This window comes from Wyeomyia smithii, chromosome 1 (genome assembly GCF_029784165.1).
Source record: "Wyeomyia smithii strain HCP4-BCI-WySm-NY-G18 chromosome 1, ASM2978416v1, whole genome shotgun sequence".
Classification (NCBI taxonomy): domain Eukaryota; kingdom Metazoa; phylum Arthropoda; class Insecta; order Diptera; family Culicidae; genus Wyeomyia; species Wyeomyia smithii.
Genome location: NC_073694.1, coordinates 163,307,830 through 163,317,956, shown reverse-complemented (window position 1 = coordinate 163,317,956; position 10,127 = coordinate 163,307,830). Strand labels below are relative to the sequence as shown.

At 36.6% G+C, this 10,127-nt stretch overlaps 1 protein-coding gene across 1 annotated transcript; it reads right to left on the bottom strand.

Moving 5' to 3' along the window:
* Nucleotides 1-5,154: 5,154 nt before the first annotated feature.
* On the bottom strand, nucleotides 5,155-9,974 carry LOC129725379 (L-dopachrome tautomerase yellow-f2-like). The gene is made up of 5 exons (XM_055681155.1): nucleotides 9,733-9,974; nucleotides 9,458-9,660; nucleotides 9,268-9,373; nucleotides 5,596-6,254; nucleotides 5,155-5,525 (listed from the first exon to the last, which is right to left on the bottom strand). Exons 1-5 carry the CDS (start codon nucleotides 9,857-9,859, stop codon nucleotides 5,229-5,231), a joined length of 1,392 nt encoding a protein of 463 aa, XP_055537130.1. The 5' UTR covers nucleotides 9,860-9,974; the 3' UTR covers nucleotides 5,155-5,228.
* Between the last annotated feature and the right edge of the window lie 153 nt (nucleotides 9,975-10,127).

Sequence of the window (10,127 nt, the reverse complement as noted above, 5' to 3'; positions counted from 1 at the left end):
CCGACTCAAAGGAATGAACTAGAATCAGTCAGCCATGAAAGACATATGAGCCACATGATTCAAGAGTATAACAATACGTGTGAGATTGCGGGTTTATGCGTGGGAGTAGTATGCCGACATATCCGGTACACAGCTTCTACTTCGGCTGTAACTGGCGAGTAAATACCCAAATGCAAGCTCAAACCATTTGTTTAACTATGGCAGTGATATTCGTGTTTGGTGAGAGAAGTTTGCGTGTGGTGTTTCATGGCCCTGTTTTCATAAAACAAACACTGGGAATCATTTTTGGGATAATAATTCATTTTTTTACTCGGTTAAGTATGATTTCACATGAATAATCGCTAATCTCTTAGCGATGTTGTAATGGGTTAACAAAATAAACTTCAGAAAAAAACTTTGGGTTGGTAAAAAAAACATCGATACACGCGAAAACCAATTTATTGCTTATATTAACCATTTTTTTTTTCAAACAAAATGAAAAAAATATTTTTTTTACTTAAGTGTGTACAACTGAATAATCACACTAATTTTAAGTTTTTCCAGTATATTTTTGAACCTAATTGCTATGACATACGTTGATAAGTCTTCATAAAACTCCAAAAAATTACATAAAAAATTAAAAATTTTAAATTACCTTTTTCTACAAAAACGTAAATTTTACTCAAACTTTTAACATATGTTTTAAACAACGTATATTCTAATAAACCAAATAATCTAATAATTTCACGTTTTTTTAGTGTGTTTTGAACCCGGTTGATATAAAATACGAAAAACCTTGTTGATAAATCACCCTACAATTCAAAAATTGCGAAAAAATGGGAAATTTTTAATCATCTTTTTCTACCAAAACGCAAATTTTCCGCAAACTTTTAATACATATTCTTGAAGGGCACAAATCAGACACACTATCAGGTGCTGTGCTTACACGTGCTTACATTTAATGTTTTTGATGATCAAAATTAGGAAAATTACGCATATTTTCAATGTGGCCTGCGACTGACTCTGTAGGGTTGAAATCCATTACCCATCTCGTTTTAGGAAACTAATTTAATAAGCTTTCAATCATATGTGAACATATCATGATAGCTTTAGTAGGTTTTTATATATTCCGAAATATTCAGAAAACCTATTTTCTCCGTTTCTGAAATAGGTACCTTTGAAGGCATTTTTCAACATGAACCGTTTTTTGTATCAAGATTTTATTCAGAAATTTTGAAAATATAGATAAAATTCTACAGAATCATGTGCTCAAAACATCCTGAATATGAAATTCGCATTTTGGTAATTTTGGCCATTCTTTTATATAGGGACCGTCTTATGTGCATTGCAAAGAATGAGGTGAGTTTACAAGGTAAGTCAACTGCAAATTAGGTGAGATTTAACCTTGCTATGGCATTATGCTTATTCTATCTAGAGAAAGTGGCTATATATTGCATACATTTTATATTGCATACATTTTATTTCATTAAAAGATTGTAATTACTTCCGCAGCTAAGTGAATATAATTGTAGGAAAATTGTAAACCTACTTGTCAAGAAAAAAAGCGATTTAAAATTAAACCTTAATCTAATCTTACACCTGTCTTATTGACTATAACGTGAGTTGATCGTTGTGATTGAGGATTGCAACGATTTTTGTCGGAACTTATTGATAATTTGGTTTGACATATTTTCTAATGTTTCCACATTAGTAAGCCTGTGTAGTTCATTCGTGCTATACCAGCGAGGACGCTTCAATATCATTTTCAGAAGTTTGTTCTGAATCCTTTGAAGCATCTTCTTTCTGGTTGTACAACAACTTGTCCAGATGGGGACTGCATATAACATTGCTGGTCCAAATATTTGTTTGTAAATTAACAGTTTATTCTTGAGACAAAGTCTAGAATTTCTGTTGATAAGAGGATACAAACATTTTATATATTTATTGCACTTTGTTCGGATATTTTTATCATAAATTGACCAATTTAAGATTGCACCGTTCATCTTAACAACATGATTATTGGTGGGTTTGAGAAAAGAAACTCTTGGTTTATGGGGAAAAATAATTACTTGTGTTTTTGATGCATTAGGAGAAATATTACATTTCTGCAATTATGAAGAAAATTTATCTAGACTTTTTTGCAGCCTACTGCATATGACAAGAAGGCTTTTTCCTTTTACGGCAATGCTTGTATCGTCACAAAACAGAGATTTCTCACATCCTGGTGGTAAATCAGGAAGATCAGACGTAAAAATTTTATATAAGACTGGGCCCAAGATACTTCCTTGAGGTACACCAGCTCTAACAGGCAATCTATCAGATTTACTATTCAAATAGTTAACCTGAAGAGTGCGGTCTGTCAAGTAACTTTGTATCATTTTTGTGAGGAAAAAGAGGAAAACGGAAATTGGACATTTTAACTATCAAACCTTTAAGCCAAACACTGTCGAATGCTTTTTCTATGTCTAGAAGAGCAGCCCCAGTGGAATAACCTTCAGATTTATTAGGGGCCATCCACATACCACGTGGACAGATTTTGAACGATTTTAAACCCCCCCCCCCCCCCCCCCCGTGGACAACTGCTCATATAAATTCTAAATATTTTTGTATGGACCGTGGACATTACACACATCTCCCCCCCCCAAAGCTGTCCACGTGGTATGTGGATGGCCCATTTGGAACGAATCATATTAGTTACTCTAAGTAACTGATGGGTAGTCGAATGCCCATGGCGAAATCCAAACTGCTCATTTGCAAAAATTGAATTTTCATTGATATGTGTCAACATTCTATTATGAATTACTCTTTCAAAAGGTTTGCTTATAGAAGAGAGTAAACTAATTGGTCGATAACTTGATGCTTCAGCAGGATTTTTTTCAGGTTTAAAAATTGGAGTGACTTTGGCATTTTTCCATTTTGAGGGAAAATATGCTTATTCAAAGCATCTGTTAAAAATTCTCATCAAGAAATAAAAAGAGCTTTCGGGAAGTTTTTTGAGGAGGATGTAAAAAATCCCATCATCTCCTGGTGCTTTCATGTTTTTAAAGTTCTTGATAATGGTTCGTATTTCATTCAAGTTTGTTTCCACCTCTTCGGGAAGAAATTCTTGAGTGGTGATCTGATCATACTTTTGTGATACTTCATTTTCAATAGGACTCATTGCGTTCAAATTGAAATTATGAACACTCTCGAACTGCCGCGCATATTTTTGAGCTTTTTGTTCATTCGTAAGAAATTTGTGGTCATCATCTTTGAGAACTGGAATGGGCTTTGAAGGTTTCTTAAGAACCTTCGAAAGCTTCCAGAAAGATTTGGAATATGGTTTTAGTTGTTCAACTTCTCTCATGAAATTTTCATTTCGCAAGAAAGTGAATCTATGTTTGATTTTCGTTTGTAAATCTTTAAAAATAACTTTCAAAGCAGGATCACGAGTTCTTTGATATTGACGTCTCCATATGTTTTCCAAACGTATAAGAAGCTGAAGCTCGTTGTCAATGATACTGCCGGTAACCGCAAGTCAGTCCCATCTGTAATTTTGTCAGTTTTGAGTTAGCACCGTATTTTGGCCTATCTTTGAGTTTATTTTCAGATGTACCGATAAAAAATAGTGGTTTGTTCAACAAAAGTGGATATCAATACCAAGTCGAATTGTCACATTAGGCAAAGTAACCGCAAGTCAGTCCCAGAATAAAAATAACCGAAAGTCAGTCCCGATTTACAAAAAAAAAATGCATAATACAACAGTAAAATGTATGGGGAGTAATAAAGAGTTCGATACGACCGTTTAGATGAAAATAAGTTATCTAGAAATAATTATCAATTATTGGGATTATTTATTAGTTTGAATTGGTGATGAATTTATGTGGAGCAATTTTCTGCTAATACGAATTCAAGTCAATTTTTTTTCTTGGTTTGCTTCTTCGTGGATCTATCCGCAAAATCTTGAGTATCAAAAAAACTTCCATCAGAATCCAGGGAATCGTTCCAAGAAATCTCCAAAGGTAATACTCGAACCTCAAATGGATTTGGATCATCTTGACATTTGTTGTCGGATGAACCAACTGCAGTCCCGACTTCAGTTTCTTTATCCGAGTCCTCACTTCCTACACTTCCCAACAGCGCAGGATGGTTTTCCACGGCAACGAATAACAACACGTCAACACGCACTATAGTTTCAACATGGCAATGTGACTGACTTGCGGTTACTTTTCTCTTCGGTGTAGAATGTTACGGCAAGTCAGTCACACTCAAGGTTTTTATCATAAAATCAATTATATCAATGGTTTTTGAAACGTAATTAGTGCAGGCTAGTATGCAAACTATATTTTAGCATGAATATTGTCAAAATAATTCAACTTAAATAAGTGATAACTGAGCGTGAATGAAATATCTTTCGAAGCTGTTTTCTCGTTTTAACATTTTTACAGATGGGGCTGACTTGCGGTTACCGGCAGTATAGGTGTATTGAAATTCACTCTAGCTTCGGGCATTGAGTATTAAACTGTACAAATCATCCAATGCTCCGTCAATATCAGCACTGTTTTGTAAAACAATATAAAAGGATTTAGCTAATTTACTGCTTGTTGAGTTATTATTTAACGGATTTCGGCTGAAATGTAGCTCAATAGGCCGGTATTCACCGGGGCTTCACGACAGACCAAGCAAGTAATCTGGCAAGATTTCTTACCGATGCTTGCTTTAATGCATGCATGCTCCTCAAGCGATCCCAAAGCGCCGCTGATAGAGGCGATCGTATTCGTAGACTTTGGCACTATAATATGGATTGTAATCCTTTTCGGACAAATAACAGTGGATTATGACACTCACTAATCTTTGATGTCCAATCGGAGAATCCCATCGAAAGCGTCAGGGTAACGATGGTCGCTAAAAGCGAAAAAAGTTGTGCTAAAGCTCAAACAAGTTGCTCTAAAAAGATTTTATCTTTTCAACCATTCCTGCGAATTTTGGTGCTTTTACTAAATGCAGAAATGTGTCAAAAGGCCACAATAGAATTGCACACTGGGTTTGTCACTCTTACGTTTGCTCACGGGAAAACTCATTCAAGTCTCTCTCTCTTATCTTTGCAAAAGCCACCAAGAATGGTTTTAGAGCTGTAATCTTTCATTTTTTCCAGATCAGATTACGACGAACACGCCCACATGCAATTAACAATAATTAATATCGTAATATTGTCTGTTTTATTTCTTTGTATTATTAATTAGAAGAAAATCTGTTCGTAGTGACATCAACTATGCTCGACCGGGTTTTTTGTTGCCGCCGTGCCCCCATCCGCCGCAGGGACCACCACTTGGGCCATATTGTTCCTTGTACTCAAGGAATGTGACGCGATCTCCGCCGGTACTTTCGCCGAAACGCTGCACGGCATCAACATTCGGCCGTACGGTTGGATCGCATACGGTGCCCTTAATTGCTTCCTTAATATTGGCACGCCAAATGAAGAAGTTGAATTCATCCAAATTCAGTTGGGTGTACAACAGCTTGATGATTGAGTTGGACATGAACCAGACGTAGCCATTGTTGTCAATCTGTGAAAATAAAATAAATGGATAGTAATTTTTTTGCTCTGTTTACACATGTTCCAATCGGTTACTATACCGCAAGGTCATTCGGGTAAACAATATTCTTGTCATTTTTGTAAACTATGGCCATGTTCTGTGATGCGAAGGGTTTTTTTGTATCCCAGCAGCTGATGGCATTCTGTTGGATCAACGCGAAGAAAATTACGCCGGTTTCGCGATCGAACGCATGAATACTAGACTGGGACTGAGCGCCACGGTATCCTAGCAATTTAAAGTCATCTCCGTGATAGCTTCGTCGTGAGGCTGTTTCATTGCGTAGAACAGCAGTGGACACGGTGAACTCGGAGTTACTAGATAGTGCGTGGAAAAAGGCTGTCCGGAATTTGGTTATCGGGTCGGGGTTGCTCAATGCGATCGAGAAAATACCATCGTCCCATGCGAACGGGATACCCTGGATGCGGAAGTCACCCTCCAGTGGATTCAAGAAGAAATAGTTATGTAAGAAGCGCCAGGATTTTTGGTTTTGGTAATCATACACCAACATGCGGTAGGTCTGCAAGTCGGAAATGTAGACGAATACTTTTTCGCAATCGTCTGGATCGACATCCAGAGTGATCGAGGTAAGTCCATAGCCACTGTCCACATCTTTTGCTGGAATCTCGTAGCGATGGATTGGCTGGTCTATTTTCAGGTCGACAGCCCATATCGATGGACGTTGGACGATGGTGAAGTTTCCTGCGAAATAGAGATGGTTTTTTTTCATTCGCCTGATGATATGCGAAATTATCTTCTGATAGAGAATTCTCGTTATGTTAATATACTCGGGAAAACCCCAAATGGCAGTTCTAAATATAATAAATATATAATAAACTGTCTAAGAGTGAGTTGTGGGAAACTAACTATGTTTGACATAGAGCGTTTTTTCCGGGACGACCCGAGATGGAATTTCCCGGGAAATTTTTATTTCTTGGCATTCTCGAATCTCGAGAATTTTTATTCAATTTCCGGGATTCCGGAAAAAAATATTGGAAAACTGATTTAGAATTACAGACCTGTGAATAGAAATGTGTAATCGCTGATAACTGAAATTAACTCAACTCTCTTATTGTTTGATTTGCAATTTTGAATAAACAAACCTCTACCCTGAACTACATGATTCATCTCTTTCTCCCTTTGTTCATGAATATGCCCCATACCTTCGAACTTCGTTTGGCGATAGGGTTGAGAAATTTTGTCTCCTCAAAAAGAAAGTCCCCGTGCAAAACTTGGGCACAATCGGACTGCGGAAAGTGGAGCCTCAAAACGGTCAGAGATTCACTTTTTTGATCGATGAAAAGATGCATAGATGGAAGTCGAAACTTTTTGTTCAAGCCAAATGTGTCAAAAATATATGAAACGTCGAGATATGGTATTATCCTAACTTTAAAAAAAGGGCTTTTTAAGACTAAGACAATTCTAAGGCTAGGAAAGTCTGCTACTCCCAAGTCCCAGATAATTTTTTAAATATGTTTTTGAGATTACATAAGATCTTGCGGTTTAATGCATTTCTGAGACATATGGCATAAAAAACGAAGTAGAAAATTTCATGAACCTATGACTTTTTTAAAATTCTGCACGAGGCCTTTTTTGGAGAGGACGAATTTTTTGAAGCTCTGCCGCTAAATGAAATTCTAGAAGTTGATGTTCATTGGTACCCTATTCATGAACGAGTATTTGCCATCACTACTGCTTTTTACATTGAAAATAGTTATATTATAATATCATTTTATTATAATTCATATTACTACCTTCTAGTAATAAGTTCGAGATAAACAATGTAAGACGATTTTTTTATTCCCATTTTTGGTAAGAATAATCCTATTCCAAGGATCCTAACGTTTAATATGATATTAAAAACTTTTGAACACTTGAACTATTCATCTCATATTTTGCTATCGAAGACTAAGTTTTTGCTGGAGAATCACAAATTTAATACTAAAACGTGTATTTCATAACAAAATCTAAACATGATTTGGAAATATCTTGATAACGGATGCATTTAGAAAGATGATGATCAACATTTCTATTATTTGAAATAACTATTAAAATTATATTACATCATTGAAATTTGTTTATCCTCAACAATGTTGGATTTAAAAAAATGCTCTAAGACTTAATCTTCAACAAAAACATGTCTTACATTTCTTCATCCTAAACTTTTCACCAGAAGTTTTGTTATAAGCTTCTACATACAAAAATCGTCGATTAAATTTTGTAACATTTTCACATCATAAAATTGAGAAAACAACTATAAATCCAAAATTTTGATAACAATTTTATCCCAATTGAAACATTGTCATTTCAGGTATTTATATCGCAGAAACAATTTTCTCTCTAAACACTGAAATAAGACAAAACAAACGAAAAAAATTTGCCACGCTGAAACTTCAGAAATCCTTTCAGACAAAAAGGCGCACTTTGACCGCTTAGAGGCTACAACCAGGCATTTCAAAAGTACAGCCTTTTTTACTGACTTTTCACAATACTTTTTCTGTTGCTGTGTGTTTGCGATAGCTACCCGCGCTAGCAGTCGGGTAATCACATTGAGAACGTATTGACAACAGATTGAACAGAGAACAGATTGGAGGATATCTTCGGAATAGCCAAGAAATAAGAAGCTGTTGTTTTATATAGACGCTCGTGTCAGCTCAGCACTGCACAAACAGCGCGTTCCGGTAACAGCCCATATCCGCCGGAGCCATTCTTCTCCTTTTTTTTTATTTGCCTACGACGAATGTCGTGTAGCGGCTACTATAATTTGTTGTTGTCAATACCACTACTGATATAAAGGAACGCTCTCGAATGACATCAAAAAACTGTCATTGCTTGGTATATTTTTCCCCTGGTTTCAACTTCCCAAGCGCGATTTAGCATGAGAACTTTTTTCTTCTGAGCCTGAAACTGCTGAGCCCTATCGCTAAACAAAAATCTAAGGTCAAATTTCTCAATCAACTGCGATTGGAGCACTTGCTTAATAAATTAAAAAAAAACGGCCTCCAATGTCGAAGAAAAAAGTGCTGTTTCATCGAAACACCTAGTGTTATTATAGTATGAATTGCCATCGATGAAAATAATGACAAAATAGCATGAATTGAAATTAGGTTTGCTTACCCAATCATCTTATTTTTCTGTTTTGGCCTAAAACGTTCTTTTCAACTCGTAGACCTTAGCATCCGTCAAAATTGTCAAATCATAGCTATCGCAGTATCACCCTCTTGAATAATAAAGTTGAATTTCACTTAATCATTTTTTATACCGATGAATGTTTAGTCAATGATCACAATCAAATGCGATTCTTCTTATTTTACACGAAGCTTACTTCTACACGAAAGCTCCGCACACTTCGAAATAATTCCAGACAACTAACAGGTTAAAAACCTATCAACCACAAAAAAAACCTGTATGTTCTAAGAACCGGTTTCATATTTGCGCAAGAAAAGTAAGTTCGTAAGTAACGCATCATTTCTTATGTTTACTCGTTCCGTTGGAGTGAATTCTCCCGATTTTCCCCGACAAGCGTGAAGAAATAAACATATTGATAACCTTCGGTAACCTTTTAACAAAATTTCTATACACTGATCAGCCGTGTGTTTCGACACATAGTACAGACAAAATTCCAGAAATCGACTGTCAGTACCTATACTACGAAATTGACAGCCGGGAAATAGGTCATAAATTACAAACGAAAAAATATTGCCGTTGATCATACCTGGTATTTCCATCATTCCTGTGTCAATGAACCACAACCGATCGCAACGATCGACCCGTGGACGGTAAACTGTCACAATACGGTTCGCGTCCGGCTGCAGATCTTCCTATCGAGTAAACAAGAGGATAAGAATGCAAAAAAAATAGACAAAACACAAAAAAACTAGTTTCAGTCAGCCGAGGATACCTACTCGCAGTTTATTAAGTTCAAAGTTCGGGTACGGCCTTAGCACGGGGTTCGTGTTCGGAAAGGGGGGCGCAATATCAACGACATTGAGCGTCGAAGGGATTCCCCAGCGTCGGCGAGGAACCGTGACAAACACGCGATTTTTGTAGTGCACGCCACTCATCGGAATATTGTTGATTGGGATGTAGCCATCTGGAGCATTCAGCACTGGAAATGATATTCAAGTTTGTGTGATAAATATTCATCACTTATCATCTTATTTATTTCGACCATACTAACCGTCCGCTGGCAAATCGAATTGAACTTTTTGCCATTTCAGAACCTCTTCAACCGCGCGCTGATTTGCCGCGGAGGAAAATGCAGAGAAAGTTGTCAAAAACAGCAAAGCAATAAATATTGTACCCATTTTGCTGGTTTTTTTCCTTTATAGTTTCTCAAAAAATCACTAAGCGAAGCTTCCTCGTCCAGCTTCGTCACTTGTTCGCGGTGTAACGTTCTGAAACCGACTGGCTACGATCTCAGAAACATGTCTGATTATATGAACGAGTAGAGTGCGCTAAGTCAGGAGAAGATAGAAAGAGGATTGGGAAAGTTTCATGCCACACTCAAATTTGAATGTTCTCCTCTTCTAAAGAAAGTACAGCGAGTAAAGATTTTGTTAGAATCAGTGCAAA